The sequence below is a fragment of the Microdochium trichocladiopsis genome (genome assembly GCF_020744255.1).
Source record: "Microdochium trichocladiopsis strain MPI-CAGE-CH-0230 chromosome Unknown B0I36scaffold_3, whole genome shotgun sequence".
NCBI classification, from domain to species: Eukaryota; Fungi; Ascomycota; class Sordariomycetes; order Xylariales; family Microdochiaceae; genus Microdochium; species Microdochium trichocladiopsis.
Window position 1 is genome coordinate 4,523,251 of NW_025763546.1, and position 20,633 is coordinate 4,543,883.

A 20,633-nucleotide genomic window follows, 5' to 3' on the forward strand; every position below is an offset into this window, starting at 1 on the left:
CTATGCATATCTGAGCACATGTACCCGCGACCTTCCAAGCTTCAAGTCCGATCGTGCAATCGTGCAATCGCCATCAGAGCCCATCCAACTCAAGTTTTCACGGACGCAGTATGCATATATATATGTATATCGGCCTGCGTGTAGTATTGATGACCTAATTCAGATAACATAGCGGGAAAACACTATGTGGCCTCGTTGCAATAAGGCCCTCAGCCTACATCAGTCTAGGTCAAGTCGCCGGCAAGCGGACAATCTTTACTTCCGCCTCGACACGTAATGCCACCAGTTCTTCTCGAGCTCAAGTTATCGACAAACATCTCCTTGGACACTAGTAGCCAAACTCCATGTCGTCTGCCACTAATTATTTCGGCACGCATTGGGCATAAAATTCGTTCCACAGCTTGCAGATGTACCCGGAAGCGCAGGCGGTCGGGCCAGTCCAACCAGAGCCACCACAGCGTTCATACGGCCCTGCAGTTTGGACCGGAGGTGGCGCAGATGATGTCTTGGTCGTGCTTATCAAGGTGCTGGAGGACGTCGAGACAGAGCTGGAAGACGTCACAGACTTGGACGACGATGACGAGGTGGCAGACTTCGTGGCTTGCTGAGACGACGAAGTGCTTGGACCGCCACCACCACCAACCAAAGCGCCGACGCCATGGAACACGCCGCGCCCATTGGTTCCCACGTAGACCTTGTTGGCGACATTGCCGCTGCCGGCAAGCCTGGCACCCTCGATGCTTCCAAAGCCTTGTGCACCACCCTGGATATCGGTCCACGAGGAGCCGCCATCTGCACTGCCGTACAGCCTGGCTCCGTTGCTGCCGGTGCCAAATGCGTACAGGTTCCAGCCCGTGCCGGAGCCACGGCCAAGCGCAACTTGATACGTGTTTTTGAGGTTGCCTGCAAGGGCGGCGAAGCTCTTGCCAAAATCCTCACTGTAGAATATCCCAGCATCCGTGGACACATAGAGCTTTCCACCGGCTGCGGGATGAGCCGAAATGTCGCGGATGGCGGTAGCCCCAGTCAGGGTGCCGCTCTTCGCAAACGTCTTGCCACCGTCAGCGGAGACAAGGAATGACCCTGCAGAGCCAGCGTAGAAGTAGCTGTTGTTGCGCCGGTCAGCGGCAATGACGGAAGCAGGCCCAAGTGCGGCCACCGCGGCGAAGGCGCCTTCGTTCTGGGATCGCACAACTCCGCCAGAGGCTGTGGACCACAAGATGATATCGCCATCTGCAGAATACGCGACTGACCCGCCATTGTTGGTCGTGTCCGCACCTCCGTGAATGGCCCAGCTGATACCGCCATCCGTTGAGAGAGCAACCATCTTGGCGCCGGCATCGTTGCCAACACGGACGACCTTGCTGGGTGAATTTCCCGCGTAGTCGACCCCGCCCGTGCTGGTAAACTTAGGGCCATCCCAGACATTCTTGGGCGACGTGCCAAGGTCCGAGTCTTTGGCAAAGGTGTATCCCGAGACGTCACCAACGGCAGCAAGGAGCTCACTGCCGCCCGGCGCAGAAGCGACCTCGAGCACGGCCGTCTCCTCGATACCGTCAGCAAGAGACTGGATCGTGATGTTGTGGATGGAGTCCCACTTGGTAAGGTCGTGCCCGCCGTAGACTGTCAGGCCAGTGCCGTAGAGGAAGTGGTCGCTGTCATGAGGGTCAATCTCGAAAGACTCGATCATCCAACCGAGCCACTTGGAATCGACGTCGAGGAAGTCCTTGCGGATCCAGGGGGCCTTGGGGGTCGAGATGCCATAGTAGTAAATCATCTCTGGGTAGTTGCCCCATTTCCACAGGACAGACCACGTCTTGCCCGAGTCCACGCTGCGGTAGATCTGGGCATCTGGCCACCAGGAGTTGAGAGTGGCCACTACGATGGTTCCAGGCTTCTTTGCATCAAGCGCAAGCCCTCCGAAACCAAAGGTGAGGTCGCTGCCGCTGACAGGCGTGATGTCCGTCCACGTCTTGCTTTTGAGGTCGTACCGCCACACTGCACCAGACGTGCCATCATAAGGGCCTGCGCCATCGGCGTAGGACAAGTACAGAGCACCCTCCTCGGGGGACAGCTTGCACTTGTGCGGAAAGAAGCGCTTGGGCTGCCCCGGCACGGCACTCCACGTCTTTCCGGCATCCTCCGACACGTACACCGAGGCTGTCGTGTTGTCGGCAGTGCCAACAAAGATGCGCGACGTTGCGCCATTGACAAGAGCCGAGGTGGAGTCGAAGGCCACGAAGCTGAGTCCGATAATGTCGCTGTTGTATCCGGTCGTGTCACCAGGGACGGGGATATAGGTGCCCACCGCCGTGAACGAGTCGACCTTGGCAAAGGACTTTCCGGCGTCAGAGCTCTTCCACAGCCCGTTGCCGCTGCGGGCGCCGAAATACACAATGTTGGAGTTGCTGGGATCAACGGCGAGGCGCTCTCCCATGCCTCGGCCGGGCATATTCCCACCGACCTTGAACTTGAGGGGTGCGGAAGTCCATGTCGCGCCGCGGTCGGTGCTCTTGAAGATGGCGCCCGGGCTCGGATCCCAACTATTGGTGTACAGGCCAGCAGCGAAGTACACGACGTCGGGCTTCTGCGGGTCAACCGCGAGTGCATCTGCTCCCCAGTTGTGCCTGAAGTGAATATATCAGCTTCAACCCGATCAGCTGCCATCTACACGCAGGCTCACTTACCAGCCTTGAGTGTCGGCGAGGCTGTCTGTGATTGGGGTCCATGAATCGTCGCTGTTGAGCCGGTAGACACCGCCAATGTCTGTCCGTGCATAGGCGATTCCCGGCGCAGTAGGGTGGAAGACGATGCCAGGCACAAAGCCACCACCACCACCGAAACGTGCGCTGTTCCACGTAAAGGCAGCCTGGGCCGCTTGAGTGGCGGCCAAGCACAATGCAGCAAACTTCATGGCTACTAGCGTGTCTTGGCAGTCATAACAAAATGCAACTATAATAAAACAGCCGCAGTGCAGGAAGTACTTATAGTGCTTCGGGAATCCTCACCAGCTGTCGCAGTTGGTCGTGGCAGGCCTCCTCCTGCTCGAGCTATCGGAGCCACCAACTTGCGCAAATGCTTTAGCATAATGTCGGCGGAATGATCGGGATCACAGCCACGGCGTGAATTATTGTCCACCAATAAGATTTCCCTCAAATTTCGCGCAAGATTGATGAGCCTGCCCGATAGATGTGTCGGAGCGCATGGCTCCGGGTTGCAGCTTTAATTACCCAACCAACACGTGGCCAGCACTGGCCACGCCACAAGTAGACGAGACTCACCCGCTGTTTTCATGGAAATGTCAGAAATCTCAGCGAAACAAAAGGCGAATTGTGCTGACCGGCGAGGTGGTTGAATAGTAGATACCAGGACTTCACTTTGCGTGTTAGCCACCAACAATAATGTTCGTCTCCAATGGAGCAAGAAATCCTCAACAGCACAACACGCCCCTTGAAAAACATTATGTTGCAGTTCATTGTGATTAAGAAATTCGTATCACAAGACGATCGATGGAGCATGTAGGACGCCTCAATCGCATCGAGTCCTGTGCTCACTATATAGCCCGCCACTCGAACGATGTAGACATGACTCGCCTCCTCCGGCGCAACGTCTCGAAGTGGCCGCGTTCTCGGCCTTCCTGGCTAGCCGAAGCCGTGATCCTCGACGGCCGTGCAGTCTCTCGTTTACAGGCGCCTGATGCCGGCCTGTGGCCCACCCGGATTTGCCAAGTGAGGATATCAATATCATACTCAGTCTGGGTTAAGGCCACATATCAACGCACTCCAGGGCCATAGCAGCGTATCACTTCGCATGAGGGTGATACTATGAGAATCAAGACTTGCAAAAGGGTTGACATGTACTTTCTCCAATGAACTAGCTATGTGGCGCTGGATACAGGCTTTAAAAATGTTCCGTATCAAAAGTGCTGAGAATGAGGACTCCAGAAATCAGTATGCATTCTCTCAATCGAAAAGATTTGGCTGCCGTCACTAGAGTAAGGCATCAGGTCATTTCTTCGCAGAACACACCGCAGGAATAACGACGTCTGAATGCCCCACGCACAGTTTTATCAATCCCCGGCTGGTAGCAAGACACAGGCGGCGCCTGCATGAACACGTTCAGTTTCGGGTAGACATGACGGCGTCCTGCCGACCAACTCCATGCGCAAGTCACTTCCACGGTTGAGGCGTGATCACCACTTACTCGAGATATCACATAGTTGGCAGAGATCCTTTTCAGTATTGTTGTACAAATCACAGCAGGTTCTCAGGCTTTTCCGTTGTGTTGGCCTCGGTGCATTCGCGCAGGACGGCACTATTGCACATAATCACACCTGTGCATAGCACATTGCGGGCAGCTCATATGAGGAACCGGCGCGGCTGTGTACTGACCCCAATGGAGGTGTTCTGAAGACAGTCACGCACGTGCAGTAGGAGACATTTAGGCATTGACCTCTGGCCAACATACTGGAATTGGCACAGATGACGTCGCATTTTGCCAAGAACCCGTTGGCCGCCCTTGCACAACCGCGTCAATGAGATAGGAGCGCGTAAGGCGGGTCACAGGCATGGCTCGATGCGACTCAGCACGGATGATGCTCTGGCCAGATGCCAATGTGCGGGAGCAGCTCTCTCGCGCTGAAATAAAGATACGAGGAGGACCATCAGGTCAGAGTCAGGTGGTATGACCTTAGGGTCGCTGGGAGCCAGTGGTTGGTCTAGCGGATGAATTGCGCGGATGAATTTCGTTTTAAGCGAGAGACGACGGTCGTGACCTGACACAAACATGAATCCGGATCACATGCTCGAGATATGGTTCTTCTGTCTGGATGTGAACATCGCAATAACACCTTCGGTCAACCTCGAAATTGTTCTCAAATGAATCTCGCTTCGCCAAGACCAAACACTAGATGGGATGCTTTCAAGAGACAAGGACTTCTGACGAGCACAGGAATTTGAATCTGTCGCAAGGCGCCAGCATCGACCACATTGTTCTAGGATATAGCAGGGTGCATATTTGTCCGATGTCCAGGGGTGCTTAGCCAGAAATAGATTTCGCAGCTCGGTGTGTTGGCTGCCAAAGTGTGCCTACCGCAGGTAAAATCTGGGGAGCGTACAAGAATCTGGGGGAAGCAAGGGGCACCCTTGTCCGCGTGGCATTGAGTAGTCTGAGCAGGTGCGGAAGAGCACCGTCCGAGGCGGGCAAAGTGCCGTTGTAACTGCCGACGTCGATCATTGCGGAGAGGTTGCAGGATACGGGGCAAACCGACCAATCAGTAGAGAGTTCTTGAGCTGTCACAAGAATCTTTGTCGTTTGTTTCGTTTTGCGGCTAAAGGTTCTGTGTGATATCTCCCTGACACGGCACCGTCTTGGCAGTTTCCCCTTGAACACGCCGTCTTGGCAGTGGGATCTAGTGGCAGACAGTCCTCCAGCCGGACATGACAGCTCCGCGCCGCTTCAAGTGCGAGTGTTCTCATGGGTCATGGAGAGGATATTTAAGCGGTTCGAGTCTCCGGCGTTTTCTGTGAACATGAGAGCACACTCTGCACGCACTTCTTTGTGTCTCGGTTCGAAAAACTCGTACGTCTTAGAGCAGCAGTAGCCCGGAGCATTGGTTCAAACCACTCGCACCCGATCCCTCAGACTACACAGCCATGCTGTCCAACACGAGACAGCTGGTACACTCGTTGGCCGTGGTCGTGCTTGTCCTTGGCTTTCTGGGCCAGGCAGTCACGGCTGCCAAGTCGGCGGGTTGTGGCAAGGCAGCTGGCATTGCATCCGGCACATATTCCGTCACCGTCAATGGCAAAAGCCGCCAGTACATCATCCGTGTGCCTAATGGCTACGACAGTAGCCGTGGCTATAAGCTCATCTTCGGGCTTCACTGGCTGAGCGGCACGATGACGGACGTTGCTACAGGCCAGACTGTTCAGCGTGACGTCTGGGTAGGTCGCCATTTTCAATGGGCGTCGCAATCACAGTTTGATGCAAGACTAACCGCCACAACAACAGGATTGGTATGGACTGCGCCGACTTGCCAACGAGGGGGCCATCTTCATCGCGCCGCAAGGTCTTAACAACGGATGGGCCAACCAGGGCGGCGAGGACATCACTTTCATCGACACACTGGTTCAGACCGCGCAGGACAAGCTCTGCGTTGACACGACCCAGATCTTTGCCACGGGTTTCAGCTACGGAGGCGCTATGGTAAGACGTTCTATTCCAATTCCAGCTAAGTGGTGGCTACTGGTTCCGGCGACTGACCCATGCACGCACAGTCTTACTCGCTTGCTTGCTCACGACCCAATGTCTTCCGAGCTGTCGCTGTCCTCTCGGGTGGCCTGCTGTCTGGCTGCAGCGGAGGCACCGGCCCAATCGCCTATCTCGGAATCCACGGCCTCCGTGACAACGTGTTGAGCATTTCCGGCGGTCGCCAACTTCGCGACAAGTTCGTGTCCAACAATGGCTGCACGCCACAGAGTCCGCGCGAGCCCAGCCAGGGCTCGTATACGCATGTCTCGACCACGTACTCTGGCTGCAGGGCCGGCTATCCAGTCCGCTGGGTCGCCTTCGATGAGGGCCACATTGCTGCCCCTCGCGACGGCGGGCCTGGCGACAGTGGCACCCAGGCCTTCAGCCCCGGGGAGACGTGGAACTTCTTCAACCAGTTTGCAAGTGGCGAGCAGCCGGGCACGACCAACCCTCCAACGACCCCGACGAGCACCACGTCCTCTCCACAGCCGACGGGCAACTGCGCTGCGTTGTACGGACAGTGTGGCGGCCAAGGCTGGCAAGGCCCGACCTGTTGCTCGCAGGGAACATGCAAGGCATCAAACCAGTGGTACTCCCAGTGCTTGTGATCGCTAACAGGGCAGGAGCGCCTTGGGGAACCCGTAGGCAGGCTTGAAGGAGATCACGGTGTCCCCCGACGACGGCCGAGTTGACCTAGAGCAAGCGAGGCAGCAAATGCGGGTTTTGTCAGGAATGTTAAGGGATGATTGTGCTTGGAAGTTGTCGGACAGAAAGACTCCTTATGTGCGAGAAGGCAGACAGATGTAGCTCAGACCCTACAACTCGCCCGTTTCAACCCGCCGACTCTACTTCATGTGACAGTATGTCCAGCTCTGGTTTCCACCCAGCCCATTTCTTGCATCCGTGAAACTTGCGCAAATGTTGCCAGAGATGATCTTTGCGGGCAAAGGTCCGATCCGGGAGGCTCCTTTCGGCACACGCGTCGAACTCGTGAGTAGACAGGTGCGCTTCGTCAGGCTGCTCGCACCCACATAGCAAGCATTGCGGTGTGCCACTGTCGGTGCACCACACTACGAGAGACTGGTCGGGAGGCACTGGTAATGAGCAGATCCAAGATCGCGTGGTTGCCGAGTGTATTGTCGACTCGTGGCGTGTCAGATCGGACCGCTTCTTGAACTGCCTTAGGCAAGTCTTGCAGGCGTGCAGAGCAACTCGAGATTGCCTTCGTGTGGGACGTTTCTCGACAAGGAGTTCATCCGCATTGAACGACATAGCCAGGGAGGCTAGAGACTGGTCGTCAAAGGCAGACATGGACGACACGTGGGACACGGATGATGCACAACTCATCATACTGCCACTGTCGTAGCCGTCCAGGTCTGTAAGGGAGGAGGTACTCGAGGCACCGCTCGAGTGCTGCCCCAACCACTGTACCTGCTGGGCAGGCGTTCCGATGGCTCGCTCGATCGCTGCGACTGATATTCCTTCCTGTTCTGGGGGCGAGTTGCGCCATCTCTGCATGGGCGACATGCTGTAATTGCTTGGTGACGGCATCGGCGACCCACGAGAAAAGTGCGACTGTTTTCGGACCGCCCGAGCCGTCTGTCGCTGCCGTCGTCTTGCATTGGCAAACCAGTTGGCGATCTGGACAGCTGTGAGGCCTGTTGCACTGCCAAGTTGCTCCTTCTCCTCGACAGTCGGGTACGGATTGTCACTGTGGGCCACGAGCCAGGTCCGTAGCGGCTTTGTGCGGCTGACGTGCCGCGACGCTGCCCGCTTGTGTGACATTGAGTCCTCGTCGATGGGCCCACCGGAAATATCATGTGCTGTCGTGGTGGGATCCTGCTTGAAGAAGTCCAGTAGATGGTCTTCAGTAACTCCATGAAGCTGCCCAATGACTGGGTCGGGCGTCTCAAATTCGGAAGGCTGTCGTTTTATCTTTTGGGCCAGGCTGCAGCTCCTGAACAACGCCGCGCAGCTCGAGCACGACATGACGGGATTTGGATTGACCGTCGTGGTCTGCAGCATGATACACTGCAGCCGCCTTGTTCGGCAGTGGTCGCAGGGCACCGCCGGCCGCCATCCCCCGTTGCTGCTGAAGAACGCCTCGAGCGAAAGGTTGGGTCGGTCGTCGTCAAAGTCGAGGTCCACCAGAACGCTGTCGTCCAGGAAGGACTGCGATGCAGTCAGGGGCGGTGCTGGAGCATCGTCGGGCAGTCCGGTAACTCCTGGAAGGAGGAGTAGATCGTCATGGGCCTCATGATCTATGAAGTCCTCAAAGGAGAAGTCCATGTCTTTCCGCAGACCGTGTGTCGCTTTTCGTGCGTGCCGTCCAAAATTCTAGGCGAAGACGTGCAGGTTCATGCGTCGGGTTGGACTTGGACAATGGCGCGTTGTTTCGCTGTGACTAAGAATTTCCCCCAGACGCGGGGGGCCGATTGCGGCCGCTTGTTTTCAGAAGGCGCAGCTTTCAGGGCATCTAATAGTGGTCCAGAGACACACCCCCTGGGCCGACTACGGCAACCCCAAATCCTGTGAGCATGCCCCAACCAACATGGTGATCCTTTCGACGACAACAACACGATGCCAAACGATTCGTCCTTTTTCTTCAACGAGTCCGCACAAACGTACGAACCAAGCCGCTATCCGCCTGTTGATCAGATCGTACGGTTTCACCAGACATTGGTTGGCTATGAACACACACCCCTCCATGACCTCGGTAGAGTTGCCAGCGTAGGGTGCGGGAAAGTCTTGCTCAAGGACGAAAGCAATCGATATGGCCTCCCATCGTTCAAGATCCTTGGTGCATCCTGGGCAGTCTGCCAGGCACTGACTAGCAAGGTCGGCCTTTCCACAAATACCACTCTGCCGGCACTCAAGGACGCGCTTCAATCACGTAGACTCAGGCTTTTTGCAGCCACCGACGGAAACCATGGCCGTGCAGTGGCGAGGATGGGTTCTATGCTGGGCGTCGACGTGCAAATATACGTCCCAGCGGGGCTGCCGAGGTCCACCATAGATTTGATCAGGAGCGAGAATGCCACGGTTGTTCAATCGGCGTGCAACTACGACGGTGCCATTCAGGAAGCATACCAAGCCGCCAGAGACATTGGCGACGAGGGCGTACTCGTTCAGGACTTTGCCTTTGCCAGCTATTGCGAGATACCACAGGTAAATCTACCCAATCTTTCGCTGGTCGGCATGACCCGATCCGCGTGGCGGCGACTATTCCATGAGCGAATTGCTTATCATCCTCGCAGTGGATTGTCGATGGCTATAGCACCATGTTCCACGAGATAGAGCTGCAAATCGGTGGGATGGTTCCAGATCTAATTGTCGTGCCAGTTGGTGTCGGCTCCTTCGCACAGTCTGTCGTCACATACTACAAACGCCACAATCCAGCCACCGCTATTCTTGTCGTGGAGCCGCAATCTGCACCGTGTCTACACAGAAGCTTGCTGGCAGGACATCCCACCACGCTCATCACGTCGGAGACCATCATGACAGGACTAGAGTGCGGGACGGTCTCTGAGACAGCATGGCCAATATTACGAGATGGAGTCGACGCCAGTGTGGTTATTCCGGAGCACGCCGCACACCAGGCTTTGACGTCCTTGGAAATGGAGCACGGCATCAAAGTCGGGCCATGCGGCGCCGCACCTCTAGCCGCCATCAGACGGCTTTCAGCCAAAGACAAATCGCTATTGAGGCTATCAAACGACTCGATCATCTTGCTCTTGTGCACAGAGGGACCCAGGGAATATGTCGTGCCTCGCGCCGTTCAGCTGAATACGGAGCTGAGATAAGACCAGCCTTGATGTACTGGGTCACTGAACAACACGACAAAGCTGAAAGCCTCCAGAGCAGTATACCTTGACTCAACATCTTATCTAATCCAGAGTCTGCTTCTCTGGCAAACAGGATCGACCCCAGCACTAGCAGGTACCTTTGCAAAGCATTTCGCATCGACTCCTAGACGAAATGGGGCAGCGCCTCCTCGGTTCAAATGCAAATAGCGTATCCGAAGCTTCCGCTGCGTACCTGCTCCCGCATTCTGATTAGAAGAAAACGTGCCTTGCATCTACATGAGACTGGACAAATTCTATCACATGTCTATCGTAAGGCGATATCCCGGTCAAGGAGACTCGACCGCTTGGACCAGCTTCAAGACATGCTGCTGCAAAGTGCGTATGCCAAATATCGTCCTACTTGCCTTACATTTTTGATTGGGTGGGGGCGGCTTGGACCCTTGTCGAGCCTCACGGATTTTCTAGCCGTGGAGCCGAGAAGCTTCTGACCTAGCCTCCACGCGGCCTGCTCATGGTCTCTGGCGAGATGCCGGCTGGACCGCCGCTGGCCCTGGCCCTGGCGAATGCTTGTTGTTCCCCGATCCGACGTGCGCCGGAAGCCTTGTGCAACTGAGTCGCCATGGAACAGGAGTGGGCATAAGGCAAGCTTCTGTATTGTGCGTGGCTTTTCAGCTTTGGATAGCTCGCTGCACTGAATGGTGGGAATCGGCATCGCAGCGAGCATGTTTCGTGATGAATTTGCAAGACTCACCGTGATGGCGCACAATTGAAGCTATGCTCGAGCTCAAGGCCCCTCTATGATTGCTGAGCCACAAAACACAAGGGACCTGTACGAGAAAGTGAGCGCTAGCGGGGACACTTCCCCGCTGACCACCTCACTCAGCTTGCAACCCTGCAGAACGGTCGACCCCGGGCTCGTGAAGGCAAGGCGGGTCAGGAGCAGGTGGCAAGCTGTTGAGGATGGCTGATTGCGGAAGGTGAGCCCGCCCGCCGCCGTCAGCCTGCTGCAGGCTGCCTTGCTGTGGGTGCGAGCTGCATGCATGGGAGGGGGTTTAGACGACTGCATCAGCAAGAATTGCGTGAATGGCATGGCTTCTGGTGTTATCTCTGCTGGGCACGCTGCCTGCAGCCATGTGCATGGCGCCCGAGGTTCGAAACATTCGCAAATTGGAGCACCCAAACCTTCTGGCCTTGAAGGTTTCTAGTGGGGGTCACGGGGGTCCTTGTTCGTGTAGGGCGTACCTGCAGTGCCAGCTTCGGTCAACCTCCTGCACGGAATAAATTGGCTGTGGCTGGGCGGCAGGCGTTGCCGGAGAGTGGGAGCAGTGTTTGCTCGGCTAACTGTGTCCAGACTTCAAGCAGCAATTAAGCAAACGAGGAAGCAGGAAGCAGGAAACAGAAAACTGTCCGAAGTTGGCAGCTGCGGACATTATGATCCCGAGGCAGACGCCCGGAGACAGCGTGAGGCGGGTCCGCCCTCAGCCCTCGATGCACAGCTCTGAGGCCCTGATCAGATTGAGCGATCCGCTGAAGAACAGGGGGCCTACTTTGGGGAAAGGTTGCCTGGAGGCAGTCGAGAGAAGTGCGGCGGGTGTGGCTCAGGAACGCGAGTAGGGAGAAAGAAGGTTGTATATCCGTGCATTAGCGAGGCCTTGCACGAGGCACAACGGCCACGCCACCCGAGGAACAAGCTAGCGGGTTCCAATGGTTCCCGACCACAAAAATCCCCAGGCACGAAACCATACGCGCGACCTGGGCTGATCCTGCGGCCCCACGAAGCGGCCCGTCAAGCGAAGCGATTGGATCGCGGGGTGCCCTCCATGATCGGGCAGGCCCCTGGCCCCTAGAGAAAGGGCTGTGGCGTCGAGCTTCATTCCGGCTAATGAGGTCAACCAGCACATCACCCGTTTTTCCAAGCTCTATTCTCGTGGGCAGGGTGCGAGACAGGGCAGGAGGGGCACCGGAGCTCCCGGGCAGCGGTCTGGGCAAGCGGACTGCGTATGTAAATGGCATTTTCCCCATTTTCCTGCGCCCCATTGCGCCACCGGAAGGCGTCGCTGCCCATGGGGAACCCGCAGGGGCCGTCCCCACGGTCCGGGCAAGCTCTCTGGGACATGGTGGTAACTTAGTTAGCTGGAGGGGGCCATGGCTGGGAGCGGCACTACGGCAGCGCTCGCTGGTCAGGACCGGTCCAGCAGTTCCGGCCACCAAATTGAGCACGGCAGCTGCAGACAATGAGAAACCCGTCCTCGCACTGGATAGTGTTTGATCGCACCAGATCAGAGCTGATGCTCCGCGTCAGCACCGCGCCCAGGGCTTGCTGCGTCCTGTCGGAAACAACCGCGGGAAACATTTCCAAATGATGGGGGCCTTTCTCCCACGTCAGCAGGCCCTCAGTCATCCCCTCCCAGGCCTAGCAGCCTGCTCCCTTGCAAGCCGTCCTGGTTGAAGGGGTCTTGGCGCGTGGAGACGGCTAAAGAATATCGCTTGGCCTGCTCATGGGCGGGCAAGGGGTGGTTCTTAGTAGACGCCTGCCACCACCATGTCAAAGTATCGTCAGCAACACAACATCGGATGGAGCCACACAGCCGGGCCCCGCTTGGCAGGACCCATGACCGTGGATGGTGTATACGAATTGCTTCTCTGGTCCTGCTGGTCTGCGGCTGGGGGTCCAGCCCGAGTCGACGGTGGTGGAGTGGAGGAGGGAAGATGCAGACTGCACGACGCAAGTCCTTGGATTGTCATTTTGCCTTGTGCCCCTGGACCTGGGCCCGGATGCCTGTCCTTCCACCACACCACACTCAGCAAGCACCACCGCACGCACGTCTATTCACAGACAGACGCGAGCCATGCACGTGCTTGGCTGACCCGCGTAAACCGGCTCGTCCCACAAACACGCTGCTGCATACATGTCTTGGCGACGGCCTAGTCCTGGACCATGGGCTTGGTGAGTCGTTGGTGCTCTGCCCTGCACGGGAGCAATCCCTACGTTCCGGCGAGCCTCAGCTGATTCGCGGGACAAGGCAACACAGAATGTCGGCGGCGAGGACCCTGTCACGGAGACCGCGTTGGCCGGCACGGCCGAGTCAACCCAAAGTATAAAGAGTAAGTCTAAATCCACGCTTATTGACGCCGTTGGAACTCTCCTCTCCCAGGCCACCTCACCACCGCCGCTGCCCATCCCTTCGCTCTGAGCTGTCTCCCCTTCGCCTCCTCCAAGATGCGTTCTGCTCTCGCTCTGGCCCTCGGCCTCGTTGCCGCAGGTGCTGACGCTTTAGTCACCCGCGCGGCCATTGACGCCTGCCTTGTCTCCTCTGGTGTCCCGATCGACATCCCCGGCAGTGATGACTATATCCGCGACATCGCGCCCTTCAACATCCGCCTGCCGTACATCCCCACGGCCATTGCGCGCCCGTCCACCACGGCCCACATCCAGAAGTCGGTCCAGTGCGCCAACAAGCTCAACGTCAAGGTCTCGGCCAAGTCTGGCGGCCACAGCTACGCCTCCTTCGGCTTCGGCGGTGAGAATGGGCACCTCGTCATCGAGCTTGACCGCATGATCAACGTCACGGCCTACAACGCCAAGACTGGTGTCGCCCACGTCCAGCCCGGTGCCCGTCTCGGCCATCTCGCCACCGTCCTGTACGAGAAGTACGACCGTGCCATCTCTCACGGCACCTGCCCCGGTGTCGGCATCTCTGGCCACTTTGCCCACGGTGGCTTTGGCTTCAGCTCGCACATGCACGGCCTGGCGGTCGACTCGGTCGTCGGTGCCACTGTTGTCCTCGCCGACGGCCGTATCGTCGAGGCCTCTGCCACCGAGAACGCCGATCTCTTCTGGGGCCTCAAGGGTGCTGGCTCCAACTTTGGCATCGTCGCCACCTGGAAGCTCGTCACCTTCCCTGCCCCCAAGCTCCTCACCCGCTTCGGCATCACCCTCAACTGGAACAAGACCACTGCTGTCAAGGGTATCGAGGCCGTCGAGGACTACGCCCGCTGGGTTGCTCCCCGCGAGGTCAACTTCCGCATCGGCGACTACGGCAAGGGCAACCCGGGCATCGAGGGCCTCTTCTACGGCACTCCTGAGCAGTGGAGAGCCGCTTTCCAGCCTCTGCTCAACACTCTGCCTGCTGGCTACGTTGTCCAGACCCCGACGACCCTGAACTGGATCCAGTCTGTGCTCAGCTACTCCAACTTTGACCACATTGACTTCATCACTCCCCAGCCTGTAAGTTTTTTGGACACACCGTCTGCTGACCAGCGAGATCACAAACGACTAACCCCCGCCGCAGCAAGAGAACTTCTACGCCAAGAGCTTGACCCTCAAGACCATCAAGGGCAAGGCCGTCCAGAACTTTGTCGACTACTACTTCGATGTCGCCAACAAAGTCGTCGACCGCTTCTGGTTCTACCAGCTCGACGTCCACGGTGGCGCCAACTCGCAGGTGTGGAAGGTGACCAACGCCGAGACCGCCTACCCCCACCGCGACAAGCTCTGGCTCATCCAGTTCTACGACCGCTACGAGAACAACGAGACCTACCCGGACACCTCGTTCAAGTTCCTCGACGGCTGGGTCGACTCGGTCACCAAGGTCACCCCCAAGTCCGACTGGGGCATGTACATCAACTATGCTGACCCCCGCATGGACCGCGACACCGCCACCAAGAACTACTATGGCGTCAACCTGCCCAAGCTCCAGAAGCTCAAGGCCAAGTTCGACCCCACTGACCGCTTGTACTACCCCCAGGCCGTCCGCCCCGTCAAATAGACGGCGTGATATAGAGATGGACAGCTGGAAAGCGATACGCGGAGGACAAAGTTTGCGCAGTCTCGAAGCTTGTCAGTCGGGCTGCGCGACCTGGATAACGAGTGAGCGAGCGTGTGTGTGTGTGTGTCATTAGAAGCAAACCCATCTCCTTGAGTAGGCGAAAATGGATGTAGATGTTCTTGGAAAAATAAGCCTGTATCGTCCTACCGTCTATAGTACTCGTCGCGCTGTCAGCTTGGAGGCGTATACTAAGCATGTGTCTGAAATGCGTCTTGTCAATAGTAAATAAACACACGTGTTGGCTCTCCTAGCATCCAATCATGCACAATATCGAGAACTTGGCCAGGTGATGCTGAGAAAAAGAAAGAATAGGAACAAAGAGATCAATATTCACTACGAGATAATGCCATAAATCGCAAGGGGGCGAAGGTAAAACCTTACATCAGATAATAGAGAGGCGCCCATTCCGTGGGCTCAACAAACCCATGTGCCAGCATCTTGATTCTCGGTATCCCAACAACGGCTCTTCACCACGGTAAACGTCATTCGAGGGTCACAGGTTCAAAATACCATTGCTGGAGTAGGAAGCACTTTATTAAGGGCTTTAAACGAGTTGTCCGGCTTCTCACAGGGTGGTCTCGCATCGTATGACGTCGGAGAAATCATCGGGCAGATACGACACTGATGACCAAGTGAGGCTTTCTGCGAATCAGATCTGCAGTGTAGCCGGACACGATCACTTGGTAGCGAATCGCAAGCCGATGGGTTCGAACGGGCCCTTGAAGCTAGCGTTTATACTCAAGGCACGTCGGAGAACCAAATTCAAAGAAACCTCGAAGTTGAGGACGAGTGTAGGGAGTCGGGGACAGAAGTTGCAGCTCTGCTGCAGATTCGATTCCTTGGCGCTGCCTCCTATATTTGAATAGCCTCCACAGCAGATTCCAGTCTGGTCGGAGAGGTTCTACCCTGACGGCATTGCATGTCTCCGGTAATCGCGTTGCCATTGGCTAGCTTTGGCCGAGGGGCCGTTTTTGATTTGTCACCGGCCAAAGATTTCAGAGTCAGAAGACCCATCGTTTGACCAGGATCAAACTACCCACTCATTGCCGGGAGGGCACGACCAGACAACTACCGAAACCTATTTCGTCATCGTCGTCCATGCGGCGAGCACTTGCCAGCGTGCGATCTGCAAGAATGATCTGAGCCCCGGGACTTTCCATCCGAATCCCAAGAGCTGCTCCATAGACGTCCATATTTTCATGTCTGCATCCCACCAAAAGATCCACGGCCTCCATCCTCGCTGGCCAGTTGCGTCGCGCCCATCGGAGATGCTACATAATTACAAATGAAGCCACACGATGCTGGTTCGGACGTCGACTAAGCGTCATGCAACGCCCTGCAGGTGATTGGGCCCCACGATGCACGAGAAGTTCGGAGACAGAACAAAAGTTCGGTGTTATGCCCACGGCAAAGTGACTGCCCTGCTCTAATTGGTCAGCCTGAAAACGAGACGAAGTACTTGTACTTTGAAGAAAATCCTTAAACTGTTCTGGAACGAGGCCTTTTCGTCTCTTCGGTCATTCAGTACTGGGAGCTGGTTATTTAGGATCCGTGTATTGTTTTGAATAGGCCTTGTAGTATGTGATTTTGTGCTATCATTGTGATCTCATAAAGTTGAGATGAACACAAGAAGTACCGCAGTACAAAGTGGAGACTTTGTCGTGCGCATAACCCCGAATCTCACCGCGCCTTGAGAGCTTTCTCCGATGCATGTGACCCAAGGCGGCGGGACGCCTCGCAGGACATTACGCTGACTGCCCCGGGTACGACGAGGTGCCCACACAAGCACACCGAGACGGGGCTGGCGTCATCTCTTAGCTAGCTACGTATAAAAGAGGCCGGCACCTCCTCAAGCTGACAAGAAGAATGAAGAACAGTGCTGGTCAGCCTTCCACTGCCATAACCTATCCGCCTTCTCCCTGAGCACCTTGTACATAATGCGGACACAACCACTCCTCCCAGCAGCAGCTGCCAGTCTTGGCTTCTTCGCTGGACAGGCGGCAGCTGGCTCGAAGCTCTTTGCAGGCGGCACCATTGTTGCTTTCGACAGCGGCTCCGAGTCCATCCGCGTCGTGCGCGATGGCCACCTGCTGGTGACGGACGACCGCATTGCCGGCATCTTTGAGTCTGCCCCTGACAATAGCAGTTTGCCTGCTCACACGGAGCGGATCGATGTCACTGGCCAGATTCTCACGCCTGGCTTCATTGACACCCACCGCCACGGGTGGCAAACAGCCTACAAGACCATTGGCTCCAACACGACTCTGGCCGAGTATGTCGGCCGGTATGGCGAGTTTGCATCCGCGCCTCACTGGACGGCGGAGGACGTGTACAACAGCCAGCTCGCCGGCCTCTACGAGTCACTCAACGCCGGCGTGACCACGAGTTTGGACCACGCCCACCACACCTGGTCCAACGAGACGGCATATGCTGGTCTCAACGCCTCCATAGCCAGTGGTGCGCGCATCGTCTGGGCCTATACTGTACACCCGCTCGAGACTGTCGACTTCCCCGTCGCGGAGCAGCTTGCCAACCTCCGCGAGATCGCCCAGAGCGCTGCCCTGGCCGAGAGCTCCCGCACCGAGCTTGGCGTCGCCTTTGACTTCTTCTCTGGGGCGGACACGAAGTTGATCGAGGAGGTCGTTGCTCTTGCCAAGGAGTTCAACGTGTCGGCTGTGACGACTCACAGCGTCAACGGGCCGTTTGGCTTCTACAACGTGCCTTCGGCCGTGCACCAGTATGGCCTGCTCAACACCTCGATCCCCGTCATCTTCTCACACGCAAGCTTCCTCGCTGCCGTCGACGCCCAGCTGCTCCGCCAGACGAACCAGTTCATCTCCATCACGCCCGAGTCTGAGATGCACTACGGCCACACCCACGAGGAGTCCTACTACATCAACGACCAGGCCGCGCTCGGGGTCGACACGCACTTTACTTTTTCCACCGACATCCTCACCCAGGCGCGGATCTGGCTGCAGTCCGTCCGCTACTTCTTCTTCAACATCGTTGCCAAGCAGTGGCAGGAGCCGGTCACGAACCCCATGAGCGTCGACCAGGCCTTCAAGCTCGCCACGCGCCACGGCGGTCTGGCCCTGCGCCGCCCGGACCTCGGCGTCATCGAGGTCGGCGCCAAAGCAGACCTTGTCGTCTGGAACGCCCGCGAGTCGCCGTCGCTGTTGGGGTGGAATGACCCCGTCGCCGCAGTCATGCTCCATGCCAGTGTCGCAGAGATCCTGCACGTCACCGTGGACGGCGAGTTTGTCAAGAAGGACGGCAGGCTGACTGCCGAGAACTACTACACGGACGTCCGCAGCAAGTTTCTCGAGACCGCCAGCCGGATCCAGGGCATCTGGAAGGACCTGCCTTACCCTCAGCTCTCCGGCCCCAACTTTGTCGGATTCGAGCAGGTCCACACAACTGAGGTTGACTCGCAGCGCGGAAACGGCACTGGATACGGCGAGACATTCATTGAGTAGTTGAACGTGGTGTCCATAAAAGTAGCGAGCCGCTGATAATCCTAATTTATTAATCATTCTAAGACCCCCGCACATCTTCCATGCCAAAGACATTGTTTCATGGTGCTATGGCGTGAGTGTTATATATGCATGAAGCCTCTCGACCCAGCAGGCAAAAACTGCTGCGAAGTCAACATGAACCCCTGGAATTGCCAAAAGTGCTGTGAAATCGCCATCGCGACCTCTTAGGAGATGACGACACGGACACCCTTGCTGGAAGACTTTGTCAATGGGATAAACATGTCGCAATCATACTTGACGTCCTCCTCTGTCGTCTCATAGAGCTTCATGTGCGGCAAAACACGCAGAGTCAAGGCAGTGACCAAGAGATAGAGCTCGCAGTGCGCCAGGCTGTTGAAGTGGAGGGTGGCTTTGTTAGTATCTCAAAGAAAGGAATGATGGGAGCAAGGCCTTTGAGCAGACTTACTTGATACCCAGGCACCCACGGCTGCCCTTGCCGAACGACATGTGTCCGTCCTCCAACTCCTTGCGCTTCTGGCCAAACTTGTTGACGCCCTCGCCGTCCTCGCCAAAGATCCAGCGCTCCGGGTCGAAGGTGTGCGAGTTGGGGAACGTCTTCTCGACGTGGTGCGTGATGGCGGCAGACATGCCGATGCCGTAGCCCTGAGGGATGACGTACTGCAGGCTCTCGGTGGTGCCAGTCTCGGGATTCTCCCACTCGCCCTTATAAATCAGAGACTCGGCCGTGGGCACTCTGCCCGTGCGTGCCGAGACGCCGTACGAGAGACGCAGGCCTTCGTGGATAACGGCAGTCAGGAAGGGAAGCTTCTCGAGAGCCGCCCAGCGCGGCAGGTTCAGCGGGTCATCCACCTCGTCCTCAAGCTCCTCGGTCAGGCGCTCGAGAATCTCGGGGTTCGCGAGCAGGTAGTACGTGATGACGGCGACAGTCCAGCTCGTAGTCTCAGTGCCGGCGTTGAGCACTGCAGCGGCCTCGTCCGACAGTCGGGTAACTGTCTTGAGCTCCTCGGGCATGTCTGAGGTGAGCAGCGAGGCGAAGACGGTGGGCTTCTCCTGGTTGTTGGCGTTCAGGATGCCGGAGTCCAAGTCGGCCTGGGTCTTGCGGACATAGCTGGGAATGTCCACCTGTGGTAGTACACTGTCAGCCTATGAGCTTCGTTGATTGTGGAACTGATCAACTCACCATCAACGTCTTGATGAAGAGGCCCATATCTTCGGGCATGATGCTCGTCATGCTGTGCAGCAGTGATATCAGAGTCAGCCCAATTCGTTATATCCACGAGCCATTTAATATCGCAAGAGAAACTTACTATGGCGCGGCGAGTGAGGCGTGCTTCAGCCATGGGAAGTATCTGAAAAGGAACACCGTCTGCAACAGACTGTACACGGGCTTGCGGTAGTTGGGCTCCCACACCGGCTCGCCCTTGGGGCCTTGCCTGTCGAGGAAGCCGAAGCTCTGGCCAAAGGAGTAGCCTGAGATGACATCACTCGTGAAGCAGCTGTAGGCGGAGCCGAGGTCGAGCGGCTGGCCGTTGGTCCAGGCGAGGAGTCTGCTGCACAGCCGCTGGACCTGCCCAGCAATCTGCGGCTCCAGCTTTGTCACCTGGGTCCGTGAGAAGAACTTGGCCACGGGAGCACGCAGTTGGCGATGTCTGTCATGGTCCACAGTGGAGAAGCCCGAATACTCGATGCTAGAGTCGTCTCGCATTCGCGATTAGCAGGCATCACGGAGAGACACAGATGAACAAGGTAAGTACTAACGCTGAGCCTCTGACCTGGTGAGGAGGCTTGTTGCGCTTCCGGCCGCCGGAGGGGAAGATCTCGTTGGCGAACTTGGCATCATTGCAGTGCTGGCGAGATGTCGTGTTAATCTTTTACCCGGCGGCAGAGCTGGTCTGCTAAGGGCAAGTGATGACTTACCACCTCGTCTGGGTTGATCCGCACAATCGGCCCGTACTTCTCGTGCATCTTCTGGATCTCCTTGGTGTACTTGCCGAACCGTATCGTGTCATGGTAGAACTCTGGCAGATACGTCATGGTGTTGAGCTTTGGGCCGGGGATGTGGCTCAGCGGGTGCAGCGACGAGACATTGTAGGCGGCGCGGGCGAGGGCAAAAGTGGTGCCGCCGGCGAGGAGCGTGGCAATGATGGCCTGGGCCGCCGTCAAGTCCAGATCGTACTGGATGTAGTCCCAGAGATCCTGGATGATGCTCGCCATCGTCATGGCTGCGGGGAGGCGTGTGCGGCGCTGGT

General features: G+C 57.0%; 7 protein-coding genes across 7 annotated transcripts; 4 read left to right on the forward strand and 3 right to left on the reverse strand.

The window, feature by feature from the left end:
- Positions 1–121: 121 nt before the first annotated feature.
- B0I36DRAFT_382609 (glycoside hydrolase family 74 protein) lies at positions 122–2,914 on the reverse strand (the record flags this gene model as incomplete). Its single annotated transcript, XM_046160926.1, has 2 exons — positions 122–2,627; positions 2,688–2,914. 2 exons carry the CDS (start codon positions 2,912–2,914, stop codon positions 362–364), a joined length of 2,493 nt encoding a protein of 830 aa, XP_046016111.1. The 3' UTR covers positions 122–361.
- A 2,634-nt stretch (positions 2,915–5,548) lies between these two features.
- Positions 5,549–6,972, forward strand: B0I36DRAFT_98507 (Alpha/Beta hydrolase protein). Its single transcript, XM_046163694.1, has 3 exons — positions 5,549–5,945; positions 6,013–6,207; positions 6,279–6,972. The coding sequence occupies exons 1-3, from the start codon at positions 5,655–5,657 to the stop codon at positions 6,858–6,860; spliced, it is 1,068 nt and encodes a 355-aa protein (XP_046016112.1). The 5' UTR covers positions 5,549–5,654; the 3' UTR covers positions 6,861–6,972.
- A 111-nt stretch (positions 6,973–7,083) lies between these two features.
- Positions 7,084–8,541, reverse strand: B0I36DRAFT_240341 (uncharacterized protein; the record flags this gene model as incomplete). Its single annotated transcript, XM_046149755.1, has 1 exon — positions 7,084–8,541. The coding sequence occupies one exon, from the start codon at positions 8,539–8,541 to the stop codon at positions 7,084–7,086; it is 1,458 nt and encodes a 485-aa protein (XP_046016113.1).
- Positions 8,542–8,832: 291 nt separating this feature from the next.
- Positions 8,833–10,055, forward strand: B0I36DRAFT_238788 (diaminopropionate ammonia-lyase family protein; the record flags this gene model as incomplete). The annotated part of the gene is made up of 2 exons (XM_046149642.1): positions 8,833–9,420; positions 9,510–10,055. 2 exons carry the CDS (start codon positions 8,833–8,835, stop codon positions 10,053–10,055), a joined length of 1,134 nt encoding a protein of 377 aa, XP_046016114.1.
- Positions 10,056–12,848: 2,793 nt separating this feature from the next.
- B0I36DRAFT_319547 (carbohydrate oxidase from Microdochium Nivale in complex with substrate analogue) lies at positions 12,849–15,213 on the forward strand. Its single transcript, XM_046153435.1, has 3 exons — positions 12,849–13,005; positions 13,082–14,286; positions 14,351–15,213. Exons 2-3 carry the CDS (start codon positions 13,279–13,281, stop codon positions 14,825–14,827), a joined length of 1,485 nt encoding a protein of 494 aa, XP_046016115.1. The 5' UTR covers positions 12,849–13,005; positions 13,082–13,278; the 3' UTR covers positions 14,828–15,213.
- A 1,557-nt stretch (positions 15,214–16,770) lies between these two features.
- Positions 16,771–18,435, forward strand: B0I36DRAFT_319548 (uncharacterized protein). The gene has a single exon (XM_046153436.1). The coding sequence runs from the start codon at positions 16,825–16,827 to the stop codon at positions 18,361–18,363; it is 1,539 nt and encodes a 512-aa protein (XP_046016116.1). The 5' UTR covers positions 16,771–16,824; the 3' UTR covers positions 18,364–18,435.
- A 158-nt stretch (positions 18,436–18,593) lies between these two features.
- On the reverse strand, positions 18,594–20,496 carry B0I36DRAFT_212234 (trichodiene oxygenase; the record flags this gene model as incomplete). The annotated part of the gene is made up of 6 exons (XM_046148935.1): positions 18,594–18,753; positions 18,830–19,506; positions 19,565–19,616; positions 19,692–20,072; positions 20,143–20,231; positions 20,302–20,496. Coding segments are annotated over 6 exons (1,554 nt in total), but the record flags the coding sequence as incomplete, so codon positions are not given.
- Between the last annotated feature and the right edge of the window lie 137 nt (positions 20,497–20,633).

What these genes read in the sequence shown, in the direction of transcription:
- B0I36DRAFT_98507 (XM_046163694.1), top strand. Translation starts at nt 5,655, where the DNA reads ATGCTGTCCAACACGAGACAGCTGGTACACTCGTTGGCCGTGGTCGTG. An exon ending in CTGTTCAGCGTGACGTCTGG is followed by an intron (nt 5,946 to 6,012) that starts GTAGGTCGCCAT and finishes CCACAACAACAG; the next exon opens with GATTGGTATGGACTGCGCCG. An exon ending in TCAGCTACGGAGGCGCTATG is followed by an intron (nt 6,208 to 6,278) that starts GTAAGACGTTCT and finishes ATGCACGCACAG; the next exon opens with TCTTACTCGCTTGCTTGCTC.
- B0I36DRAFT_319548 (XM_046153436.1), top strand. Translation starts at nt 16,825, where the DNA reads ATGCGGACACAACCACTCCTCCCAGCAGCAGCTGCCAGTCTTGGCTTC.
- B0I36DRAFT_319547 (XM_046153435.1), top strand. Translation starts at nt 13,279, where the DNA reads ATGCGTTCTGCTCTCGCTCTGGCCCTCGGCCTCGTTGCCGCAGGTGCT. An exon ending in ACTTCATCACTCCCCAGCCT is followed by an intron (nt 14,287 to 14,350) that starts GTAAGTTTTTTG and finishes CCCCCGCCGCAG; the next exon opens with CAAGAGAACTTCTACGCCAA.